This window comes from Eutrigla gurnardus (assembly GCF_963514095.1).
Source record: "Eutrigla gurnardus genome assembly, chromosome: 14".
NCBI classification, from domain to species: Eukaryota; Metazoa; Chordata; class Actinopteri; order Perciformes; family Triglidae; genus Eutrigla; species Eutrigla gurnardus.
In genome coordinates, this window is record NC_139937.1 from 2,121,305 (window position 1) to 2,146,247 (window position 24,943).

At 41.9% G+C, this 24,943-nt stretch overlaps 4 protein-coding genes across 9 annotated transcripts; 1 reads left to right on the plus strand and 3 right to left on the minus strand.

The window, feature by feature from the left end:
* Window positions 1–238: 238 nt before the first annotated feature.
* ing4 (inhibitor of growth family, member 4) lies at window positions 239–4,847 on the minus strand. Its single transcript, XM_084027613.1, has 8 exons — window positions 4,737–4,847; window positions 4,195–4,266; window positions 3,370–3,536; window positions 3,135–3,249; window positions 2,943–3,054; window positions 2,699–2,843; window positions 739–800; window positions 239–622 (listed from the first exon to the last, which is right to left on the minus strand). The coding sequence occupies exons 1-8, from the start codon at window positions 4,771–4,773 to the stop codon at window positions 583–585; spliced, it is 750 nt and encodes a 249-aa protein (XP_083883739.1). The 5' UTR covers window positions 4,774–4,847; the 3' UTR covers window positions 239–582.
* Window positions 4,848–5,359: 512 nt separating this feature from the next.
* Window positions 5,360–12,325, minus strand: nop2 (NOP2 nucleolar protein homolog (yeast)). Of its 3 annotated transcripts, none has more exons than XM_084027088.1 (16): window positions 12,218–12,325; window positions 11,040–11,167; window positions 10,875–10,917; window positions 10,729–10,793; window positions 9,769–10,094; window positions 9,099–9,309; window positions 8,811–9,010; window positions 8,562–8,651; window positions 8,117–8,204; window positions 7,388–7,528; window positions 7,147–7,286; window positions 6,975–7,064; window positions 6,771–6,893; window positions 6,420–6,517; window positions 6,177–6,313; window positions 5,360–6,089 (listed from the first exon to the last, which is right to left on the minus strand). In XM_084027088.1, exons 2-16 carry the CDS (start codon window positions 11,143–11,145, stop codon window positions 5,656–5,658), a joined length of 2,292 nt encoding a protein of 763 aa, XP_083883214.1. In that variant the 5' UTR covers window positions 11,146–11,167; window positions 12,218–12,325; the 3' UTR covers window positions 5,360–5,655. The 3 variants fall into 3 exon arrangements, with proteins under 3 accessions (XP_083883214.1, XP_083883213.1, XP_083883212.1); XM_084027087.1 differs by having other exon boundaries at window positions 5,360–6,086; window positions 9,769–10,097; XM_084027086.1 differs by having other exon boundaries at window positions 9,769–10,097.
* A 235-nt stretch (window positions 12,326–12,560) lies between these two features.
* On the plus strand, window positions 12,561–14,194 carry emg1 (EMG1 N1-specific pseudouridine methyltransferase). Its single transcript, XM_084026901.1, has 5 exons — window positions 12,561–12,738; window positions 12,859–12,960; window positions 13,199–13,340; window positions 13,491–13,696; window positions 13,781–14,194. The coding sequence occupies exons 1-5, from the start codon at window positions 12,589–12,591 to the stop codon at window positions 13,892–13,894; spliced, it is 714 nt and encodes a 237-aa protein (XP_083883027.1). The 5' UTR covers window positions 12,561–12,588; the 3' UTR covers window positions 13,895–14,194.
* Window positions 14,195–18,374: 4,180 nt separating this feature from the next.
* Window positions 18,375–24,647, minus strand: kel (Kell metallo-endopeptidase (Kell blood group)). Of its 4 annotated transcripts, none has more exons than XM_084027055.1 (18): window positions 24,429–24,644; window positions 22,775–23,075; window positions 22,393–22,683; window positions 22,156–22,277; window positions 21,911–22,069; window positions 21,736–21,807; window positions 21,445–21,633; window positions 21,198–21,358; window positions 20,981–21,098; window positions 20,798–20,893; window positions 20,624–20,722; window positions 20,463–20,537; window positions 20,170–20,276; window positions 20,007–20,096; window positions 19,856–19,923; window positions 19,605–19,765; window positions 19,438–19,527; window positions 18,375–19,359 (listed from the first exon to the last, which is right to left on the minus strand). In XM_084027055.1, exons 1-18 carry the CDS (start codon window positions 24,453–24,455, stop codon window positions 19,213–19,215), a joined length of 2,373 nt encoding a protein of 790 aa, XP_083883181.1. In that variant the 5' UTR covers window positions 24,456–24,644; the 3' UTR covers window positions 18,375–19,212. The 4 variants fall into 4 exon arrangements, with proteins under 4 accessions (XP_083883181.1, XP_083883180.1, XP_083883179.1 ...); XM_084027054.1 differs by having other exon boundaries at window positions 22,775–23,081; window positions 24,429–24,642; XM_084027053.1 differs by having other exon boundaries at window positions 18,375–19,527; window positions 24,429–24,647.
* Window positions 24,648–24,943: the final 296 nt, after the last annotated feature.

The window sequence follows — 24,943 nt, forward strand, 5'->3', positions numbered from 1 at the left end:
TTAAAATGAAATGGTTTAACTCACTACCCACAGATACTGTCAGGATGCAGCATTTTTCTTCATGTTCTTTTGCCCTCTACTTAAAACATGAAACTATTGTCCAAAGGATAAGCACAATAAACTAACTATACGCCAAAAGAAAAAGAAAAAAGTATCCATGACCTAACTGTTTTCAAAGAAAATACTCAATTTTGTAGTTGGACATGTGAATATAGTATAAAGCATTGGGAAAACTTGGAACTGTTGAACCATGAGGGGCAGTTGTAGTGTTTATTCTTCACTCGTAAAACAAAATATAAAAAAATAAATCACAATAAGAGCACCAAAGGTAACGAAAAAGAAAAATATGTTAACCATCCGTTTGTTTTTTATCAATGTTAAATACATTTGTAACAACTTGGCTCTCTCACTCTCTCTCTCTCTCACACACACACACACACACACACACGCAGGCAAATAATGTAAACCAAAAGAAAAATCACCAAATGTTAAGAAAGATGAGAAACAAAAATCTAGTAACTACTGAAGAAATATTCTTCTCATTTGTCATCTGATCGGTGTCCATGTTTTGTTCCAGGTGTTTTATTTTCTCTTTCTGTCTTGAGAGCATCGTGGACAATACCTGCACAGAAAAGATTAAAACACGGCAAAAAAACATATAGTGGACATGAATTAGTTACAATTCACGCTTGCATGCATTAAAAATAGAAACAGATCATTCAATTCTGAGGTTCTTACCATTTGCCTCTTGGTTTGGTTGTCAGGCCAACGCATGCAAAATGGAACCACTCAATGGAGCACTGGAATAAAGACAAAAAGCAATAATGTATTTCTGCAAATGGAGCATTTAGTCGGGATAAAACAAATGGAAACACATGATTAAAATCAATCTTTTCAATGAGAGACATCACATACAGTGTGTTTGTGAGGAATCCGCAAGTTAATCACTGGCTCTGTCATGTGTGACCTTTTCCACAGAGGAAGAGGCACACGGGACTGTAGGACTACTCGGCCTCTTTATTTGTGGTTACATCTAGGAAATATATATAAAAGGGAAACATGTACATGTACTCTATGTACGATAACCAATTATTGATATATAACGTTATTAAAACTTCTATTTTTTCCTCAATTTCAGGCATGTAACATACAATTACATTGTTGTTGACCTTTGTGATACTTGTTATATAATGTTTATTTTATTTAATAAAAACAAACATTGAATCACAAGTTGTTTGGAAAGGCGATTCACATTAAACGTCCCATAAAGGGAATAAATACATTGTGTGTTATGTTGCTGTATGTCCAATCACATGTCCGCACATCTTCATCAAATCCACGTTTTCTCATCCTGTAACATGTCGTTATTTTGCTGATGTATCTGGCTTTTGGAAACATTGTTTACAAATTCCAGTGAAACATGATTATATGATATGAATGGTTATAGGGAATGCCACACAGCAGCAGTAAGAAAATATGGCTGTGGCTCAGAGGACGGGAAGGTTGCCCTCTTCTTGGAAGATTGGCAGGGTGAATGGGTGAAAGTTTGTCTTGCATGTTTGTCTGTTGCTATTTATTCTCGTAGCTGTCCTGTCAAACCCATAGTGGTGTGTTAGAAAGTGTTGGTTATATGTCATATTGAGTCAGTCAATTGATAACATGCTCTACTAATGTTGTCTGTTGCTGTGTGTATTTTTCTATTATGTTTTTATTTTTCTAGTCATTTTGTGGTCAGTTTAACATCTTGCCAAAGGACTACAGTTGAAGTTTAGCCTGCTGGCTAACTGGCATATTTACAGAAATGTCACTCAATGTGCACTGTCCTTTCAATAAATAAATAAATGAAAAGAAAATGAAATCAAACCTAGCATAGAGTGTAAAGTGCATAGAGTGCTCAGGGGACTAGAAAGGCAGGTCCATTTTCCATTCCCTCTTACCTGTAGTGCTATTTAGCAGATCATTTTGGTGCTTGCTGCCTTCTCTTGAATATAATGGGACTACATGTACTCTGCTTGTGATGCTTGTATATATATATATATATATATATATATATATATATATATATATATATATAGTCTCTAGGTCTCATAACTCCAAAACTAGACAACTCACACCAAAACAATTACGAATAACAATTGTTTCTAAATATTGTCTTTCGGCTTCTGTTGTTGTATTTGCCATGAGCACCATGTTTTGAGCTATTTCCTCCAATTTTCTATCCTCTTTTGTTCCCTCTTTTATTCCATTTGCTTCTGTTCCTATTCCTTATTTCTACAGTTTTTGTGAACATCGCCATCTCCTCTGCCAGCCAGAGATAAAACATTTTCCACTTCATCCTCCTCCTCTTCTGTAAGTGCAACTGAAGCATTATTTATCCACAAAAATAAAGTACAGAGCAATGTCAGAGTCCTTTGCATGGCGTTTATACCACCTACTTTTAAAGCAAGTGGGGAACTTGTGTCTCCCCCTGAGAGTAATTCAAAATGTGTATGATTTGAATCTGAATTAAACAGCATCAACATGCTTATGACGTTTGCCAGCAGGTGAGCTCGCCACATCTCCTATGACCCCAGGATAATTATTTTTTAACTTAAATCTGAACACCTACTATCTTTTTTTTAAATCAGGTAAATGACAACACCAAAGGCAGTTCATGTGACCCGACTGAGACAGAAAGGAGGCTGAAAACTAAACTCACGTCAGTGTTGTCACAGCCAATCATCTCGCCATAAGAGACCTGATGACACAGACAGTAGGTGGGCTCGTTGGGGTCCACGGGCATGTCCAGCACATCAGATGGGTGCACATTTCCAAAGTTGGCGGCAGGGCTGTTGAACTCTCCTCTGATGATGGGGAAAGCATTGAAAGAGAGAATGATCAACTTCACAGATGAGAAGTAAACGCATGGTCATCACAAGCTGGAAGTGAGAATCCCAACGTACGGCTGAAGGAGTTTGACTTTCTTCTGTGCAGTTTTAGGACTGCCATCTTCATCTGAACTCTTCACTTTAGACCTTGTCTTGGCCATCTTCTTTTCCTTCTGTCTGGTTTCAACTGGAATTACACAACCACTTTATTACCCCATCAAGTTCGGATTTGACTGTCCCCAATAAAAAGGGATTAAGCACACACACCTTTTTTCCCCTTACTAGATGTAGAATCATAGTCAGTGCTCTCAATCTGCTTTTCCTTCAGGTCGGCCTCAAACCGAGCCAGATCTGTGTCGAGACGTCTGATGTGTTTGTCGACCTGCAGAAAAAACAGAGCTTCAGCAGACTGATGGTGGAACAATGGCACTCTCAACCATTTTCCAGATCACATACAGATGTATGTAAAACATTTTGTTCATTTAGAAGATAAGACACCAACCATCTCATAGGTCTGCATGGCCAGCTGCACCTTATCATCTCCAAACTCCTTGCATTTACTGTAAGACTGCTGGATCTGCCTCAGTATGGACAGCTTTTGTTCAGAGGACAAAGTCCGGGCATTGGCTGTGTACTCCTTAGCCAGAGAGTCTATCTGTCCCTTTAGATCTAGAAGAGACGAGTAAAACCAAGTAAAACATTGAAAACAACTGCTAAGTCAATGCCACCAATGGGATAAAACTAATAAGTAGAAATTAAATAAAAACATACTCAAAAATACGGAAAGGAATCGCAATGACAAGATACTTAAATAGTTGGTGTCTGCAACCTGTTGCATAGAGAGCTCATGTTGAGCAGTACAGGAACTTGATGGCTCCGGCTAGAAGGTTTTGTAAATTCAACATCACTCACAATTTATTATACTATTGTCAGAAGGCAATTATTACCACAAGGCAGCTCTTTAGTGAGTATGTACTGGTATTATACTGGAGATCAGCGGTTCCCACGCTTACATGGCATTACTGTGATATTAGTTGGGAGCAGTCCAATCAATTAGATTGTTTCATTTTCATCATTTTATGTAATAACCGTTATCACCCAATTGTCTAATCCCGTGTGACCCCTCAGACTTCCCTTAGGATCCTTTTGCGGACCCCGACCTTTAGTTTGGGAACCACTGCATAGATCAAAGCGTTCAAAACAATAAAAGTGCATAGAAGTGGCGCTGTATGCTTTAACAGGTCTGTTGGACATTTACAGCAGTCATGCGTTTTCATATAAATCGAGCGTTAAAATCCACAGTAATCACGCAGCTCGGTGTTCTCACCCTCTGTACGCTGATCGAGATCCCTCATCAAATTGAAGTTTCTCTGCAACTCGAAGGGTAAGTTCTCGATGCCTGGAGTTGTGGAGGGGGAGACAACATGCTGTTTAAACCCGCTTTCAATGAGACCAACGTGAAAACAGTGAGGTTAACGCGAGCGGGATAGCTAGCTCGATGGTGTCCGCCGGATGACGCTCCAGCTGCCGTTAACAACAGCTCTGGAACGAACATTCGCACGTATAGCATGAAAGGGCGCGGGGCCCAAAGAACTACATTTGCTTGTTAAATTGATTTAAACAAAGGCAGTACGGCTAGTGTTTGTGTGTGCTGCTCAATCTCAAACGGCAGCGTTTCTTCGCTATAGTAAAATGCGTTGTCCCAGCAAATAGACTGAGCCTAAACCCGCTGACCGTTAGCGAACTGTTAATTCAGTCCGTTCCGCAGAGGCTAACCCAGGAGCTACACCACACCACGATGGACTGAGTATAACATGAGCTACGTAGTTTGAAATGTTTTACAACGTGTAACGCATAATAACAGCTTACTGTCCAAATAATGCTCCAAATACATCCCCGCCGCCATCTTAGAAAATGTAAACAACACAGCTTCCGGTCCGAGACGGCCCGATCTGATTGGTTAATTCCGCTCTCTTGAAAACACAGATACCGTATGCCAGCACATCCCAAATTCTATTACAGTCGAAACTGAACACATGTAATCAATACTTACTAGCATATGGCAAGCCTCTTTTTCTGCAGTGTCCTTATGATCCAGTCAAAACTTTAATTCAAGATATTAACAATAAAATTCTGACTAAAAAACAATGAACCACTGCATTTTATGGAGCAGCTGATTTCATTTTCAACATCACAAATAAGTACATTAGTATATTATGACTATTCACAAGTCAAATTGATATTAGAATCAAAAGTACCATTTTAAAGTTTAAAAATGTAATTGTAGCTACTTGAAACTGGAATTAATAAATTCAACTTCATTTGTATACGTCTAATAGGTAATAAGAGATTGTCAAGTGAAGCTATTTAATGCGTGTTTGCCATAACTGGCTTGAACATTTAGCTCTACCTGTCAAATACCCAGAAGATCTTGGTGCGCTGAACTGTAAAACTCCCCACTCATGAACAATGAATCATAGTGATGAGAAAGATATCTTAAAAGATTTATTATGTTTCACAGATTTATGGTGCCCCATTAAATCAACAGAAAAACATAATTAATATTCTGGAACACAAATAAAAAGGGAGAACCCAACTTAACCAAGAACATTGGCAACACATCTAATTCATTTGTACACAGGTATTACAAATACTATCTGACTGACACATACAGTAATAGTGTAGTACTGTATCCCTGCTCGGACATGAGCATCAGCCAATGTTTTAGCAAGGAAGTTCTTCAAAGCCTTTACATCATCTAGTACACTTTGTCACACTGTACACATCATCACTCTCCACCTTTTTTCCCCAGCATGTGTTTCAACTTTTTGAATTTGTTTTTTCCAATTCTGTTCTTTGCCTTCATGGGTGTTTTTCTCTTTTTGGGCTGCTTTTTCTCAAATCTGCTCCCTTCCTTTTTGTCAGTCTTCGATGCTTTAGCTTCGTTAGCCGTCTTCCCCACAGGGCTTTTGGCCCCTGCCCCTTGCACAGTCTCTCCATCCAGCTTAGCAATCTTTGCCTTTTTTGGTCCAGCAGGTGAGTCCTTTCTGCCTTTTGGCTTGATGTTTGCGGGTTTCTTGGCTGCTGCTCCATTGGCTTGGGGTTTTCCCTTTGAGCCGCCTGTCTTGCTGGAGGCAACCTTCTTTGTCTTGGATGGTTTCCCTTCAGGAGAGTCTGTAACAGCCGTCACTTGAGAAGCATCGTCGTTGTCTTTCTCTTCTTCTACATAAAGAACAGACAGAGGATGAGTTAATGTTAAACAGTAATTAGCACGATGAGATGGCATGTGCTCCTAACATCAAGGGTTACCTTTTCCTGCTGATGCAGTTGGAACGACATTAGAGAATTTCTTCAGCTTGGCCACAAAAAACCCGTCCATATTGTGGGAATGAGGGTAAAATCGACGAGAGAGTCGCAGTGTGGGATGGAATCTACGTTCTTTGAACCTGAATGAATGGAATATATAGTATATATTTCGGGTTGAAGATCAGAGTACTTGCCATTCAAAAATTGAGCCACTAAGGGAAAACAAACATTGGTTATCTTATTTACCTGGTGAAGCCTTCCTTGCCAAAGTCAAGTCCAGTGGGAACTAATTTGACGTTCCTTTTCTTTAAAGCGTAGTCCACCACCCATTCATTCTCCTCCACCTGGGGGAATACATTTTGATCAACATCAATACCTTTCTGCTAAATAATAACATGTAAATGGGAAATTAACCTGCTTTTATATAGCATATTTCTCATCTCTTTCATCACTCAAAGTACTTTACATTACATGTCAACATTCACACTCTCCTTCACGGCCATCAGGATCAAACATTTACACAGCGGTTCAGTATCTTCCCACGGTATCGTACCGTAAGGTGTAAACCTAAGAAAGATTTAGCTGCATATACAGTACCATTATTGAGCACGTGCAGTAGACCAGATATCCTCCTGAAGGGGACTCGGCATTGACGGAGTCAATGGCAGACAGAATCAGTTCTTTCTGCAAGTGAGCAGAGCGCTGGATGTCTGCTTCATCCTGTCAGGAAATATGTATTAAACAGTGTAAATATAGATATACCATCTCTATGGTTTATACATAAACAGAATGTTTTTTTACCTTACTGGTCTTCACAACTGGATCTTTAGCAATGACTCCAGTGCCTGAGCATGGAGCATCAAGCAGCACTCTATCAAACCCACCCATCACCTGCAGCCAACATTTTCAACAAGTTAGCAACCAATGTTAACCTCCAGAGTGACCCCCAACCCCCCAGATGTATGAACGTTACCTTTGGGAACTGCCTTCCATCGTAGTTGCAGACAACAGTGTTGGTGACCCCCAGACGGTGGATGTTGCCCACCACACTCTTCAATCTGTCAGCATTGGCGTCGTTCGCCACGATCATCCCGGTGTTTCTCATCAGCTGAGCTGCGGGTGCAACGTTCACAAGAGTCATTAAATAGATTCAACTTGCATGTGAGAAAAGCACATGAAAAGATACTGCAACTCAGAAGTGCAGCACATCTTACCGATATAGGTGGTCTTCCCTCCTGGAGCTGAGCTCATGTCCAACACCAACTCTCCCTCCTGTGGAGAGAGCGCCATGACGGGCAGAAAACTGGAGGCTCCTTGCAGCATGTACTGACCAGACAGATACTCCGGGGTTGCACCTGTTTAAGAACATGGAAACAATTACAGTTAAAGCTTGTGTTGTTACAGTCTGCCTCTGATATTCAAGAAATAAAACACAATAACAAATAGGGGTGTGAATCTTTGGCTTCACAGTGATTCAATTAGATTCGATTCAGTAACTTGTAACCAAAATTCTATATACATGAAATAAACGTGCAATAATGCGAGTGAGACTATCTGTATTCTTCTGAAAGGTGAAAAAATAAACAGACCACAGAATTACTTATTAAACATATTTATTCTATAAAAAAGTAGTCCTGCATAATATTTATGCTGAATACAAAAATGGAATGCTCAGTTATTTTGAAAATTTTTCAATAGACTACATGCTGGCAGTGGAAAGAGTGTCTTACATGTATTAAAACATTAATCATAATTAAGAATCACGATTCATACAATTAAACGCATTTATATTGATTATTGGTGAAGCCAAAACGATTAATTCTATTTATTTATTTTAGCAGATCGATTTAGTTGAATCGGTAGGACTGACAATCGATTCATCGATTCATCGAATGAATCGTTACACCTCTAATAACAAATAATCGATAGCTCAGTCAACTTACCCACAGGTACTGAGGAGTCATAGATGACCAAACCCACTTTAGACCATTTCCCCAGCGGATCAAGATTCACTCCTCGGTTGATCAACGCCTGAAAGGGGGAAAAAAAAACCCACAGACAACAGAGGTGAACATATGAGCACTTGAAGGCAGAATCTGACGAGGTGGTTTTTGTTGTGTTCAGTGTTGCTTTCTGGGTTAATGACACACTCAAAACCACTCATAAACATTTGTATCTTTTAATCTTATATTCATTTAAAGTTTTTGTCAAAATTGGTTTGTCACAAAATAACATTAAAATATGAGTTCTTCAGTCGGCAAAAACAACTATTACTACTTAATTTGTGCTTTTTCACAAGCTGATTTACAAGAAATGCTATCAAGCACATTCTGAATTTTGAATCCGAGACTGTCCATTCAATCCATCCCTCCTACCCCACGCATTTACCTGTGCAAGATCCCTCCTCCTCGTTTTAAGTGTGTTGGTCCGAATAGTGACAGGTCGATGAATTTCATTGGCCTCGAGGAAATCAACCAACTGTAAGCAAGAAGGAAATCATTTAACTCAACACAAAATCTCAAACAGGTCGAGACAAGAGCAACATGTTAACTATTAGACTTGGACATGAACCAGTTCTAATCATGATGAGAACACCACCATGTGTCCTTGGTACTACAGGGGAGAAAAACCACTCACCTCTGAAAGAGGGAAGAGGTCCATTAGCTTCTCAATGAGGAAGTTGTTGTAGCTGTAATAAGTACAGAGATCCTTCTTCAGAAGAGAGATGTACTCTGCTCTCTCTTTCCCCTCCTCCCTTTTTGTTGAGAAATTGCAAAGGACATCGACGTTGTCCTTAATTCTTTGATAGATTGTCTTCAAGTCCAGTGGCAGGATGCCTAATGATGCAGACGAGAAAAGCATTTAGACCTTTTTTGCTACTTTAAAAGAGAAGAATCTTATTGGGAAGAACTGAAAGTCACTCACCTTCCTTCTCAGTTTCCTCAGCCCCTGGAAGCCTGAACGTATCCATTTCATCGATGTTGGCTTGTACGGTGTCTTCCTCATCTGTGTCTGCATCCGATTTCTTATCCTCTTTGCCTTCGTCCTCATCATCGTCGTCATCTTCATCACTCTCTACACCCATGGTTTCCTTCAGCTTTTTCTCTTTCTTGGCTGCACGCTCAATGGGAAGCAGCTAAATGTGCAACAAAAAATAGGAAGGTAGTCACTTAAATCATACTACTATAATGTTTACCACAATAACCATCTTAAAAAGACACTTTGTTGCAACACCTAATAGGATGATTTATTTTAATTAGGGATGCACCAATAATAGCGTCTTCAGTCCCGATAGCGATACCTGAAAATACATAGATATAAATGTATCCAAATGCTATTTATTAAAAATAATGGTATTCGATACCTGATCCAGCTATCAGACTTAGTATCAGACCGATATCAAATATCAGTGTCGTATCAGTTAGTTTTAATACATCCACAGTGGAGTGGGAAGAAATGTGGACTCTAACAAAAATCAGAGAACGTATCAGCAATTTTGTGGTTGAGCAATACATTTGAATCACAATTTCAGACAAATTCCCAGACTTAAATACAGAAAAACACAAAGTTGTGGTTTGCAAAACGTTTCACATACTTCCTCTCCATCACTTTCTTCTTTCTCTTCTTCCTCATCACTGCCATTATCGAGTGCACCGTAGTCATCAACCAGTTCTTCATCATCATCATCGTCGTCGTCATCGTCTTCCTCCTCCTCCAATTCTTTTATTCCTAATTTGGCACCCTTCTTTCCTTGGTCCTTTCCTCCCTTGTTCATTGGTTGCTGCTGCTGCTGATCACCCTCCTCCTCCTCTTCATCTGTTTCCTCCCAGTGTTCATCACTGTCATCCTCACTTTCGGGGTCATCCATTTTGCGCTTCCGCTTGGCTGGTTTCAACCATTTACTGTTCTCATCAGTGAATCCTTCTGGGGGATTAGAAATGGACAATAAATACCGTGTACAGTATATGTTCTGTGATTAAAAATAACTTCTTTGGCAACAACAGTCACTTGCACATTTAACATGTAAATGTGTCCTTCTGTAGAGGTGCTAGGTTGTCTTTACCTGCACTTGTGTCTAAAAAAAAGGAATCACAGTAGGGCTGTCAACAAATATTCTAAATTCGAATATATATTCGAATAGTTGTTAAAAACAGAATTTTGAATGTGAAAATTAACATTCGAATCGTATGTTAAAAAAAAAAAAAAAAAAAAAAAAAAAACACAGCAGCAGCGGCGCAACTGTCTGCTTTGTGGGTGCTCAAGAGAGAGCGAGCTAGAGGCCAAGGTCTGCGGTCTTGGCCATTAGTTCATTTACTTATTTTTGTGTCGGTAATATGTTGTTAAATATGTTTAACCTTAAATAAATTACCTATACAAGTAGTTACCGGTATGTCTCGTTGTATTAATTTGTCCCGTTACTGACGTGCCTAATGCGCAACTGGAAATTGGAATATGTTTGAATAGATTTTTTAAAAGGGGAATATTCAAACGTCATTTTTAAACAATTTTGACAGCCCTACATCACAGTAACATTAGCTGACACTAGTGTGCTTACCTTTCTTGGGCTGTTCCTTTGCAACATCTTTAGGTTTTTTTGAATTCTGGACTCGTTTTGCAGCTCTGTAAAATGACAATATGAATGAAAAACTTGTAAACACAGTAATGTTATTTCATATAGTTGGATAATCAGTCAATGCTTACCTTTTCCTGCCTCGACTTGACAGGCGTTTTGGTGCCGTTTCATCTGAAAACAGAAAAGAAACACTTGATAATGATGCAGTCAGCAAGATAAACTGAGTTGTTGTTCAGCTGTATGGTGCAAATATCCATAGTTAATTTGTGTATTTATAAATAGCTGATAATCACCATCAGTAATGAACTTGGCCAACTCTGTCTCGGCTCCTTTCTGCTTCCTGGATTTTTTGCCAGGCCCTCTCTTCACCTTATTGGTGGGATCCAACTTCCGACCCATGACTTCAAGCTACACAGACACTCTGAAACGCAGAAGAAAATAATATTTCATCTTTTCAAAGCCTGTGCAAAATATCAACATCAGTATATATGAATAGGTGCCACTGTTGGTGCCGTATTGTAACGGACACATCTGCTTTGAAGCACACAAATTGATATACAGTAAGATAGTAAGAAAACACAGTTTATCTTAAGGCTAAAAACAAAAACATGACCAAATGTAAATACAGTGCAGGTCAAAAGTTTGGGGGCATGTTATAGGCCTTTTGCTTAATCTCAAGCAATGTAATTCAAAGTGATTGTAAAAACAAACAAAAAAAGAAGGTACGTGTTTAGATAGAATGATAAATGTGTGACTTTTTTCTTTATAAGATGCATATTAATTGACACCTGTTGCAGGAAACAAATACACACCTGTTTTTTGTAAAATAATAATAAAAATAATAATAATTAAAAAAGCTTGTATGAATAGTCCCATCAGGATATTAGAGCTTCCCTCTGGTTATTTCAGAAAACATTGTGTTGTCTTTGGTAGAAGACTGTAACAATCATTGTAGTCACCTAAAACTGTCAAACAGAGAAACTGACAAAAACCTGAGCACTGTAACCTCAATATAAAATCCTTAAACGGAGTCTAGAAACTGAGGACTGAGTTCTGGTGGAAATAGGTCTACGTGAAGTCACTTGTGATCATTTGTAAGATAAACACTTTGGGTATTTCATTTAAAAGAACCGTTAGTAAAATTAATCTACACCAGTTGCCTTACAACACACATCTACGCCACCGTGGATGCATATTCTTACTTCCTACTAGTTTTATGTTTTTCATATGGATTCGAATTACATTCCTGCAGACACAGCTACCTTAAACGTAAACTAAATCTTAGTTCAAACGCCTTTGTTAATAGTAGCGACAGAATCTATCTAAGAATCTGTAACGATAGAGCAAATTAACTATAGTTGATCCAACTCCGCATGTCGTGTTGCTAAATTCAAACTAAGACTTGTTTTTGACACTGACTGAGTTAAGTCTTTAACTAACGAGTTAAAATCACATTTCTCCACATACTCACCAACAAATCGTCTCCTTTCTGATCCAGCTTCTGATCGTACGGTGCTACATAAAATACCCACGCGTGAATGCTGCTCTTCAACACGTTGTCGAAGAATTTCCGGCGCACAGGAATGATGTCAAGGTGGTGACGGCAGCCGAAGGGCGCCGATTGCGGCCGCGCGCACACACGTAGACCGATGAGACGTCGTTTTTAATGTAAAATAGACCGTTGTTACATTACTGCGAAAGGTAATGTACGAAAGGTGTAGATAGCCACACTCAAAATGGAAAATTAACCATATGTTTGTTATTAGGCACCCATGCGTGAACGCGCACGTATGCCTCCATGACGCACACATTCTGCGACGGTAAAGAAGCCAAGGGGTAATCATGGCGGTTCCCAATGAGAAGAAGCGTGGTCTTGAACATTTGGACGAATATGAGCCAAAACCAGCGAAACATCTCCGCAGCCTCCACGACCGTATGACGGAGAGGCGACTCGTTGTAGTTCTGGAGGGAGCGTCGTTAGAAACAGTGAAGGTAAAGCGTCAGGGTAGTGTGTTATGATACAGCCGCTAACTGCTTCCAGTGATGTGACGTCGGTAACCATACCTTTAAATCGGGCCAACTAATACAATAAGTAACTGTTGTATTCCCCAGGTTGGCAAAACCTTTGAGCTGTTAAACTGCGACCAGCACAAAAACATGATCGTTAAAAGCGGAAGGAATCCGGGGCATATACGACCCGACATCACACACCAGGTACATCACTCATTTACATATTGTGCACGACTGTATTCTGTTGAGATTAAGGGTCTTTGTGGAGTGGTGTCGATCCCATTTTATGTGTTTAATTGTCCTTAAGTCCGTTTTTGTCTTTGCCTCTTTCACTGGATGAAAAGTCAAACAAGAAAAATACTAATGTTGTAAAAAAATACATATTGGTGCATCTGCTTGTCATACTGTATCTTTTAATTTAAATCTTATTTCCCATAACCAGTGTCTGCTCATGTTGATGGACAGTCCACTGAACAGGGCAGGCCTGTTGCAGGTTTACATCCACACAGAGAAAAATGCCTTAATAGAGATCAACCCACAGACCCGCATCCCAAGAACCTTCAATCGCTTCTGTGGCCTAATGGGTAAACTGTTATTGTACTGTCTGTGTATAACCTTCATGTGTGTAAGTTGATGTTTGTGTTGGCAAAGTACTAAACAGTCACCTGTTTGATCGTTTCATGTCCTATACTCCTTCTCTCCTAATCATTCTTTCATCTCTTCTTGGATCTCAGTTCAGCTGCTGCACAAGCTGAGTGTGAGGGCTGCTGATGGTCCTCAGAAGCTTCTGAGGATGATTAAAAACCCAGTGTCTGACCACCTGCCTCCTGGTTGTCCCCGCATGGCCACCTCCTTCTCTGCCGGAGAGGCTGTCTGTCCTCGGTCTTTGGTGCCAGAGGGACCGGCTGCTGTAGTGATTGGAGCATTTGCCCATGGAGCGGTGAGAAAATGGCTCTAGACGGTTGTCGGGTCACTGCTTTAAACTTCAAATCTCTGTGTTACTGATCTGTCCTGTCTTTATTAGGTGAATGTGGACTACACAGAGAAGACGGTGTCCATCAGTAACTACCCCCTCTCTGGTGCGCTGACCTGTGCCAAGATGTGCTCTGCCTTCGAGGAAGTGTGGGGCGTCCTGTGACAAACAATAAACTACTGGTGTTGACCCGGCAGAGACGGTAGTGTGGACTTTCTTAAATGGACTAGGAATGGATATGATGTCCATTCCATCAGTGATGCCACGTGGATCCTGCTATACACTATATGTGTATACTTGTTTGGTGGTGTTTGGCCACCATCTGGAATATACATAGGTTTCTGTACCCAGTGTTTCTTATTCATGTATGGCGGCAAGTCAGTTTTTTTATACAATTATCAATTATAGCAATGACCGAGTTTTGGATATTCAATCAAAACGGTTACATTAAAATATTTGTCTAAATGATGAGTGGTTTTCTTTCATATAGACTGAAGAGTGGAGAAAAAAATCTACATCTAAAAGTACATCACTGCCGTCGCCCAATGTCAGCTGGGAATTGGCTCCAGTGACCCTGAACAGGATGAATGTACAGATCATGGATGGCTATTATATGACTAGTACATGGATTACCTTGAGAACATGGAACCTAGGTATAAAATGAAAAGAAGACTTTAGAAGCTGAATTTCCAGGCCATCTGATGCCTCAAAAATAAAATAAACAGTTTCTGATGGAAAGGTTCTGGTTTATTACTGCTCACCATAAATTACTCTAAATGCTAATAGCAGTGATCTCTTCTCCTGGAAACCTGACATTGCCATGTGTTTATCTTACATTTTGGTTGCTGACTTTCCTGGAAAGATTTATATGGATGGTGGTTTTGCTTTGGTCCACGTCTAGGGCCTTGGTGCCTTTCTCTGTTTCTTCCTCGCTGGCTTTGGTGATTTTCTTCTTGCTTTGGGTGACTTCCATCTCGGTTTGTGCAGTTTGGGTGCTGTTCTGCGAGTCTTTCCTTGCGGTTTGGAGTCTTGAGTCTTTCTGGGTTAGGGTTACGGCCACGTTTATACATAGCAGGGTATTTAGAGAAACAAATATTTCCCCCCCTCCGTTTTCAAAATCGTGCACACAACGTTTTCAAAAGTTGTCATTTACATCAACCTGCATAAATCCACCGTCGAGCACCATTATAACTATGCCAAACCTATGGGCGGCAGTGTAGGGAGAAGGATAAAGCCATGCAAGCCAATCAGAATCCTAAGAATCAACAACAACGAATAACACGTGGGACTTCCTGTCACACTTGAGAACCTAAAACGCCATTTCTCCCAGTTGACACGACAACACATAACCGGCATTATTTGAAATCTCCACTTTGGCCGGAGTTTTTAGAAATAATCGTTTTCTGTGATAAAAACAGGGTTTTCGTGTAAATGAGAGGCCAAACCGCGTAGAAATATCTGCGTTTTCCCTTTGTGTAAACAGGGCCTGTGACTTTCCTGGGGCCTCATTTATCAACCGTGAGTAAGCACAGATGTGTGCGTAATGAGTGCATAAGAACATTCCCACGCAAAGTATGGGTTTTTATCAACTTGTACTTGTGCGTAGGAACGTGTAAATTCAAGCACAACTCTTACAATGCGTACACACAAAACCTAGTGGTAGAACAGTGAAACTACAAATAGAACGCACTCAGAGAGTCACAGTGTTCAGCAATTTCAAACCTCACACATGTTCCCTGTTTCCTCTAATTACTTACATTTCTAAATTAGTAATTTAGTAGACAATATGAATAATTGGTGTAACAGGTTATAAAAGACAGCTGTGACAGGACACCCTGAAAAGAAAACATGAAATGCACGTGCCATGGCTTATCTTGCACTATTAGAGGATTTGGAGAACCGTGCGCTCCGCAGGGAGCACGTTTTCAAAAAGCGGGCTGATCTGTTCAGTGAGAGCACAGAGTGGCTTCTCAGCAGGTACCGCTTCACCAAAAATATACTAATAGATTTATGCCGTGATTTGCAACCCATGTTGGAGCTAGAGACAAGACGCACTAAAGCCATCCCAGTTCTCCTACAAGTATCTCAATCTCTGTGTCGGAGAAATTCCTCTTCTTCCCTCTCTTTGCCATGATTTCAGAGAGGGAAAAAGTCCATTGACGCATTCTTAAAGGGATTCCTGCTACCATACAGTATATGGTCAATTGGAGGCGTTTCTGAATGCAAATGAGCCTAAACATGCACCAGCATGGTAGTTTAGAACAGGTGGGATTTATCAACACAGAGAAGAAAACTGCTGCTGCTTTGGTTTATAGGTTTAAAAAAACGTATGTATGAATATATTTGATGATAGTACATTTTATTTTGAGGACAGTGAGATCATGTCTTGTTTATTGTTTTGTGTTGCAACCCATTGAGGAATTTATAAAAGTATATTATAAATTCCTGTATTTTAACACTGGCAAATTCTAAATAAATAAATATAGACTTCAGGGTAGTTAATCGTGGTAGTTAACGTTTGCGCTGACCTTCAGGTTAGGAAAATACAGTGTCACTGAATGAAATATAATTGATTTAATAGCTATATTTGAATTTGAATTGTTTTCACTTTCACTGTATTTTTCTTAATTTCTTTATTTTTCTTAATAAATGTATATAAACACAGAAATTTAAAAATCCCAGTAACATCCCATCTACCCAGGGAAGCCCCTCCTCCAAAGGTCCAGAAACCCTGTTTTGTTTCTCTATAAACTAGCTTAAATGTTGACTAGAGCAAGTTAAAATATTAACAAAAAGACTAATTTGCCACACAAAAAAGAAGTTTCATACCAGTATTAAGTAAGAATAAAGATTGCTTTTGACTAGCTACGTTAGCTAAAATGAGATACATGGTAGTGAAGCTTGTTAGCCGTTCCTCACTCGGCAGAGAAAGCGTATCCCTTGCGGCGTCCTCCCGGTCCTGGATGGCTCGTTTAGTCGGTTAGCTTGTCTCCTGCTTTTCCATGCCTTCAGCAGTCGGAGGTCTGCTAGCTGGTCTCCCTGTTCCTTTGACCACCGCTAACTGTGTGTTTTCTCCTGCTGCAATGTGACTGTTAGCTTCTCCCTTTGCTCCTGTGTGGATGGCCTCTTTGGCTTGACTTCACTTTACTGTTCAGCAAGGATACCTTAAGATCAACAGTGCTATGATCAAAGTGCTATAGGTAAGAACATAGAAGTGCTTTTTTTTTGGTGGGGGAGGGGGGTGTTGATGCGAGTCATGCTATGCTGAGTCGAGGTGAAGTCTGAACAGGTGAGTCTTTAGCCTTTTTCGGAAGATGGCAAATGACTCTGCTGTCCTGACATTGGTCGGGAATTCGTTCCACCACTGAGGACCAGAACAGAGAAGAGTCTGGACTTTGCTGAGCAACATTTGTTTGATTTCAGCGATGGTGGTCCCAGCCGGCCAGCTGAGGTAGAGGAGCGAAGTGCTCGCTTTGGGGCGTGTGGTTTGACCAGTGTTTGGAGGTAGATGGGTGCCGTTCCATTGATGGCCCTGAAGGCCAGTGCCATCGTCTTGAATTCGATGCGTGCTGCAACAGGGAGCCAGTGGAGGTCACGGAGGAGGGGGGTCACATGGGAGAATTTGAGTAGATTGAAGCCAAGGCGTGCTGCAGCGTTCTGGATGCGCTGCAATGGTTTAGTCGCCGAGGCCGGGAGTCCGGCCAGGAGAGAGTTGCAGTAGTCAAGGCGGGAGATGACCAGTGCTTGGACCAGTAGTTGCGTTGCATCCTTTGAGGAAAGTCTGAATCCTGCGGATGTTGTAGAGGGCAAATCTGCAGGATCGGGCCACAGCAGTGATGTTGGGGTGCAGGATAGTTGGTCATCGAGGATTACCCCCAGGTTCCTCGCAGTTGAGGAAGGCAATACAGTGATGTCCTTGGCCTGGTGATCCAGTGTATAGTGAGAACAGAAGCAGTACTAATACTGAGCCATGAGGGACACCCGTGTCCAGAGAACAGGGTTTGGACATAGAGCCATTCCATGTGACCTGAAAGGTGCAATTTGTCAGGTACGATGTGAACCAAGTTAGAGCAGAGTCAGTGATGCCAAGTTCAGCCAGGGTGATTATTGGGAAGTTTTATTGTTCGGGTTCTTCTTCTGTGTGGAGTTTGCATGTTCTCCCCATGAAAGCGTGGGTTCTCTCCGGGTTCTCTGGCTTCCTCCCACAGTCCAAAGACATGCAGGATGGGGACCTGTCTGTCTCTACATGTCGGCCCTGTCTACATGTCAGCCATGTGATAGACTGGTTACCTGTCTGTCTCTACATGTCAGCCATGTGATAGACTGGTTACCTGTCTGTCTCTACATGTCAGCCCTGTGATAGACTGGTTACCTGTCTGTCTCTACATGTCAGCACTGATAGACGGGTTACCTGTCTGTCTCTACATGTCAGCCCTGTGATAGACGGGTTACCTGTCTGTCTCTACATGTAAGCCCTGTGATAGTCTGGTTACCTGTCTGTTAAAAATAATAACACTTCTTTGGTTGCTGTTGGAGGCGATTGTTTTCATCACCTAAGAGACAAAAGTTAATTTAAAAAATAATTTTCTTGTCTTTTTACCAGTGGTGGCATATAAATAGAAAACGTGAATCTGTGAAACACAAAGAGAGAGAGAGTTTATTTTATTGACATGAACATGCAAAAATCCAAACACATCTTCACAACAACTACTGATACAAACAAAAAAGTTGGTTTACTCTCAACATAAATGTCTGTAAGGGACCGTTCGGTATTTATGGAATGGACCACTGGAGGAAAATATGGTGGTTTATGTCTTATTATTCTTTGTTGAGGGTTGGGTCACCCAACAATTTTTAGTCCAGGGGGGGGTACCTCAGTTTTTGTCATGAAAACAGCAACATTTAGAATTTAGTATAAAAATACATCTCAGCAACACGTTCATTTTAAGTTATATTTTTGCCTTTTATTGCGGAAGGACAGCATGAGAGTTAAAAGGGCGAGAGAGAGGGACGACATACTTTAAAAGAGGGCAGGGCGGATTCAAACCTGGGATCGCTGCAGGGACCCCCAGTATATAGGAGGTAACTCTACCACTGAGCTATCAGCACACTTACAACAGATATAATAGTGCTCTTATGATGGGGCAGTCAGATTATACAACTATTAACATATTTGTGATGTGTTATATTGAGTTGATAAATTGTCCGGGGGGGCGGGGGGGTCATATTCATTCTGCCATGTCGATTGCGGGGGGGGGGGGGGGGGGGGGTTATGCATAAAGTGATGATCAGAGGTCCGAAAATCCCTCGGTGGGTATTAAAATAAACAACGAACAGTCCCTAATAATAATAATAATAAACTATCTTTGTAACAGCAACGGTTTGTACATATCCACAGTGTGCTTCACTTCTACAGAACCAAGTGATTGCAAGAAAATCAATAATAACTACAAAAACAAACTTGTTGGACTTCTGAGGAGGGGTCAGCATGTTTGTATTGAATGCTGCCGGATTTTATTGGAGCACTGCAGGTTTGTGGGACACATGTACGATTCAGCACACATCACTGTCATCAGAAAGGAGGGCTCCAAGGGCATGAATTCACTGTATGGGTCTGAGTCACAGTTAACCTGCAAAGGGAATGCAATAAAAGACGTGGATTGAGAAGAAATGACAATTGCAGCCTCATAACAGTCGCACCTCTGTACCTGAGAAAAGGACTTGAGGAACAGGCGAGTGTGTGACAGTCCTGAGATGGAGGTGTCGCTGGGATGCTTCTGCAGACTGTGATGATAAGCCTGAGGGGAGAAATGTGAACGTATGAGCTCAGCGCCGTCGTGATCACGGAGACGAAAGCCCGAAGACGGCTGCTCACCTGCAACGCTATCTGCAGTGCAGAATACTGCACCCACACCTCCTGCTGCTGCGCTGCAGAGAGAGGAAAGCCTCCACGCCGGCCTGCTGTTTCTGTCACAGTAAGGTAGTGAGCCCACACACACTCCCCCACAGCCTGCACCGTCTCGCTCTGAGAGTAAACTACAACACAAGAGGCACGTTGATGTGACAGCCATACACCGTCTGTAAGTGGAGTATAAACCATGAATGGAAGATGTGAGCTTCTCTTACTGTCGGGCAGAATCAGGTGGAGGATGTCTTTGGCGATGAGGAAACCCATTACACCGTAATTCATTGCCCTGTTAAGAAAAGCAATCAGAAGAGCATGCTGAATGTGTGGAAACCCCTTTAATGGTACTTTTGAAATGAGTGCACACTTTACCGAGGATAGGTAGGATGGAAGAGAGGAGGGATAAACATTCCCATGGGAAAGAGGAGCTCATCGCCCAGCAGAGAAGGTGTAACAGACAGACTAAAAACAAACAAGACAATATGAAACACATGCTCAAAACATTTATGGTTTTAGAGAAGGGACAGACACGTACACATCAGCTGCCGCAGCCGGCTCAGTCAGGAGTTTATGGCGTCTCTTTTGCCACAACGACAGTAGCTGGACGTAGTTGGAGAAGAAGCTGTCCTCACCGACTGTCACCTGGAATAAAAACAGATTGTTATTAGGTGTTTTACGTTAAATGTATAACAGTTACATACAATAAAAATGGCATTTGACAAATAGGTGGGTAACTCACTGGGAAGAGGTTTAACTAGGGAAGCATTAAGATTTTCAACGTCTTTAATACACCTGATCCGTTTTCTAGCTATCTGGTCCATAATGTACCTTGGAGAAATGCAGGTCGAGCTCGGCCTCAGAGATCTCTTTTGCGGTCCAAAGTTTTGGAATTAAAGACTGAACCTTGAGGAAGACAGACCTTTATGCATATCAGAACCACAACATTATGTTTCCGGGTGTATAATAATGAGTTCTGGTTCATTTATTACCTTTTTCATGACAAACTGGACATGTTTCTGCTCTGTCCACTTGAGTTCACGTAATTTGGATTTGAGGGAGTCAAAGATATTTTGTATAATCTCCTCTGCCTGTTGAACAGTACACATCCGTCTTAAAATTCAGTTGTTGCTTGATGAATAATGTCCTAAATGGGGACTACTCACCTCTCTGTGTGCTGTCCTGTCACTGAGAAGGTGTGTAAGGACCAAGTCAAATCCTCTCTCCGTCTGTAACATGCAGTATTTCCAGCGAGCGGCTACCTGGCAAAGAGGCCCATGATGAAGATGTGAGTCAACAAAACCGAGTCGCTGGTGTCATCGTCAGTACTGAAGTCTGTGTCGACTCACCCCTTCAGTGTTACCCAGAGCCCGAGACAAATTCTTCTCTGCTTCCGCAAACCTGGAATCTAGAGCAGGTATCATGGTGTGCAGCAAATTGAGGACCATGTACGTATGAACGGGGCCGCTGAGTGGATTCAGATGTGACAGCATAAGGTCAAAAAAGAAATAAACGAAAAGATCTATGCTCGTGTGATTGTGGGACATGTTGTGTCACTTACAGTACCTGGTGCTCAGCTCGTGCTCGTTCAGCCAACTTCCAATGATGTGGGACATTTGCACAATGTAGGGCGAGTTATGCAGAAGGACGTGATCGCCCTCGGCGAGGGGCAGTGGGTGGAAAGCAGCCTGCAGGCAGCCCAGCCAATCAATGGCAGGGGCCTGGCTCTGTTGGCATATTTACGTAAAATATCATCAATATATGTGTCGGATTCAGACACAGTACGTGTGTATCGCAGCCCATCCTCTTGTACCTGTAACTCTCTGATGGTCATGCGCTGATAGAGCTGTCCATTGGACAGGCGGTAGTGCAGAGGCGCGGCAGCCACGGCGAGCTTCGAGGACAGGGAGATGAAAGTGCCCACGTGGATCATGCTGCTGCTGAGCGGGGCCCCCAACAGTGCCAGGTACCTCTGACACGAAGCCAAGAAGGGACGTAGCGTCTGGACAAAAAGAGACGGGGGAATGATGAAGGACTGCATGGATATTGTTTAGTCATTAAAAGGCATTCCTTGGATAAATGGTGGTCTGGCTAAGTCCTCCACCTGAGTTTTAGCTTGAGACTTCAGGGTTATGCTGTTCCATTCAATCGGGATCAACAGATCTGGCTGATCAATCTGTTGACAGAGAGGAGACTTGGGTTAAAGTAATAAGACAATGTCTACTTGTGGCAGTGCTCCCACCAGGAGGTCGGGACTAATTATTCTAATGGATACTGGCCTGGATGTATCTTTTGGCTGTCCCGCCGGCAATTTCATTTGGATCTCTGCCCACGTAGAGGTTGAAGAATGGAAAGGTGGCGTAGTCTCTCATCAGCAGGCTTAGGGTGGAGTTGAAGTCCGTCCGATTCCACTTGCCTGATACGGCCCAGCCTCCCAGCTGCACACAGAGGTCACGAAGACAGAGATGATATACAATCACAATACGGCATCCTGCTGTCATTATAACAAAATATAGAATCTCACTTTCTGGATGAGTGCGAGGAAGGGCTCTGCTCCGGCTGTTTCCACGGATTTGGTGTCCAAACAGGAATGGTAAAATCGTTTGGCCTTTTGTGCTGCTGTACTTCTGGGCCTGTCGTTTGATTCTGACGAGCAGAACGAAGAAAAACAACGTATTGGATATCATACATGTAAGTATAAATAAAGCAACACAATGCAGAGTGCTGTACATTACAGGACATTTTGGTTGCATACTACTACCCAAAATCTCCCTGAGATATTGCAGCAGCAGAGTTTTTCTGTCTAGTATTTTGTCCTCTGTCAGGCCTCGGTCTTCTCTCTCTTTCCTCTGTCCTCTCCCCTTTCCCCTTCCCTCCTGGTCCTGTGGATGTCCAGGGATGCCATGACCTCTGTGCCGAACCCCACTGTTTGGTGAAAGTCTGTCAGATCCACACGTGAACAGGAAGTAATCGCAGGGCTGCGTGAAGGGATCGGCAGACGAGGACAGATGGGCCGAGGCCCGGCGACAGGCCGGGGAGAGACATGGAGTCACTACGGGAAAGACAGAGAGACAGAGACAGTCAGGCACAATGGCAGATTCTGATCTAATGTGTAGTTTTCTTGTGTCTTTCTGGAGGCCCACCGTTGCCCGCCTGCTTATTGCTCCCATTTTGATGATAATGATGCACATAGTAAATAAGTCCCAGAGTGGAAGCGCTTAAGGAGAACCCCAAAAAGAGGAGAAGCAGCCTCCGAAGACTGATCCACACTGGATTGGCTCGGTGCCGGTGCTCGGGGTTCGACTCTGACGGCTGCAGCTCGGCCTGGAGCTGGGTTTGTTGATGGGTGTCGGAGGGATCGTGGGTGGGGAGTGGCAGCTGAAACAGAGGCGGAGGCCTGAGCCCCCTCTCAGGTTCTGGCTGTGACGATGGCTGGACTGATAGCTGAGGCTGGGAGTGAAACAAAAATGTGACTGGGTCAACCGAAGTAGCACAACATATTTTGGAAATAATAGTTGCTCCAATAATGTTCACTAACAGAAGAACATTTACATGATTAGTTGGCACATTAAAAGTGTTGAGTTCAGTAAAAGTGTTGTGAGTGATGGTCTGGTCCCATCACAGATCTGTACTAGAACTGTATTATTAGAAGTATTATTCATCCATTACTACCTAAAACATATCAACACTCAAAGAAGCACTACTTTCACTACTGCTGGCTTCAGCCCATTCTGTTCACAAACTAACATCAGCACCGGATATAAACGTAATTACAGAGTGAATAATCATGTATCCAAAGTTTTAATCCGAGCAAACCGATTAAATAGACACCTCCACTCAGGGATGTCACTAGGATTTAAAGACAGGGGGGCTTAGTCCCCAGGAGAAGCATCTTTGTAGTACTGTATTAGAACTACAACCAATGAAGAAGTCCAGCTAGTAACCAGTTAAAAGCAACACACATGGTCTTCTTCCATTCTTTTGTGTTGAACAAGCGTTACTGTCATGCTAACTTTTAGACACATTAAAGCTGCATGCTTAGAACCTGATGATGTAAATGTGTCTTAAAGTGATACCGTATCTAATTACTCTCTCCATTAGATAAACTGCAGGTCTATAGAATGGACTTTAATTACACCAGTTACTGTCCTGTAGATTGGTCCAATCAGACCGTGATTCTGTCATAAAGTATACAGTAGAATAAACCAAGACTGGGTTTAAAGGTCACAGTGAAAGCTGACAACATAAATATGAACTTTACACAAATAACTGTATTTTGTATGGATTAATTCTGTAGCAAAATGAGGATACATGTCTGTAGAAAAAAAGGGCTTTCCAGAAATGCTTCTTTCTCAAGTATATTCCCTTTCATCAGTATGAGATTATTCTAAAAAAAAAAAAAGCCAAATTATTTGAGGGGGCTTATTTTAGAGTAGCTCCAGCCCTAACAAGGCCTAAGGCCTAACAACGTCACTGCAACTGATATACACAGTACATGATCCAACATGTGAATATCACCGGCCAGCAGCTTGTCCGTGTACATGACTTCTGTCTACTCTTTCCCAAAGTTAAAATGCTCTTTGATCAGTTTGTATTTGCAACATTAACATTAGGGAAACTATCTGAGCAAATTGCAGACCTCACCAAACCACATCATTCTAATAATAACATTTCCCAGGAAAAAGATGGCCCTGCTCCAGTTCCCATGACTTAAACACTCACAACCACATGGACATCAACATATAAACACAACTTCACAACAACAGTCAGCTTTTAGTTTTGTTTTTGATATCCTACCTCAAGCTCTATTGGAGATGTACTCATTCTAGTAGATGGATGTGTTGCTCCGTGTTTCCTGTGTGTTGCATCCTATGCCTTTTTACATTTGAGGTTTCACATGCTCCCTCCTCCTGCTGTCCCTCCGTCAAACAGCTGTCATCTCGGCCTCTATCTCTCCTCATCACTCACTTCACTCTGATAAAAACAACTCTGCAGGCTGTGTATTGCTCTCCTCTCCAGGACCCAGATAATCAAGCAAAGAGTGCGGTTCTACTCTGGGACATGCATGTGGATCCCAGAGAAGAACTGAAGGGTTACAGGCTGGAGAAACGAAGGCTTTGGCTGGTGAGTTGAGGCCACAAACTGCTCTGGCTTAGTTACGTTGCATTCAATGAGGGCAAGCACTTCCTGGAAAGTAAACACTCTCAGATGCACAGCACTCATGTCGCTGTCGTCATTATCAATGCAACGTATGGCTGTTGACAACTGATAGAGCAGTGTGGCGTGCTGGAGGTGGTGTAACAGCGCAGCAC

Bases quoted from the DNA above. Each gene is read 5' to 3' on its own strand.
- nop2 (XM_084027086.1), bottom strand. From the start codon at position 11,145: ATGGGTCGGAAGTTGGATCCCACCAATAAGGTGAAGAGAGGGCCTGGC. The intron at 7,287-7,387 runs GTAAGATGTGCT...TTGCACCCGCAG, and splicing joins AGGGAAGACCACCTATATCG to CTCAGCTGATGAGAAACACC. The intron at 6,314-6,419 runs GTAAATAAGATA...CCATTCATTCAG, and splicing joins GGCAAGGAAGGCTTCACCAG to GTTCAAAGAACGTAGATTCC.
- ing4 (XM_084027613.1), bottom strand. From the start codon at position 4,773: ATGGCGGCGGGGATGTATTTGGAGCATTATTTGGACA. The intron at 2,844-2,942 runs GTACGTTGGGAT...CCCCATCATCAG, and splicing joins AAAGTCAAACTCCTTCAGCC to AGGAGAGTTCAACAGCCCTG. The intron at 623-738 runs GTAAGAACCTCA...TTTTCTGTGCAG, and splicing joins ACCAAACCAAGAGGCAAATG to GTATTGTCCACGATGCTCTC.
- emg1 (XM_084026901.1), top strand. From the start codon at position 12,589: ATGGCGGTTCCCAATGAGAAGAAGCGTGGTCTTGAACATTTGGACGAA. The intron at 12,739-12,858 runs GTAAAGCGTCAG...TGTATTCCCCAG, and splicing joins CGTCGTTAGAAACAGTGAAG to GTTGGCAAAACCTTTGAGCT. The intron at 13,341-13,490 runs GTAAACTGTTAT...CTTGGATCTCAG, and splicing joins TCGCTTCTGTGGCCTAATGG to TTCAGCTGCTGCACAAGCTG.
- kel (XM_084027052.1), bottom strand. From the start codon at position 24,455: ATGAGTACATCTCCAATAGAGCTTGAG. The intron at 22,684-22,774 runs GTGGGCCTCCAG...TCTTTCCCGTAG, and splicing joins CAATAAGCAGGCGGGCAACG to TGACTCCATGTCTCTCCCCG. The intron at 19,766-19,855 runs GTAAGAGAAGCT...CTTGTGTTGTAG, and splicing joins CCACCTGATTCTGCCCGACA to TTTACTCTCAGAGCGAGACG.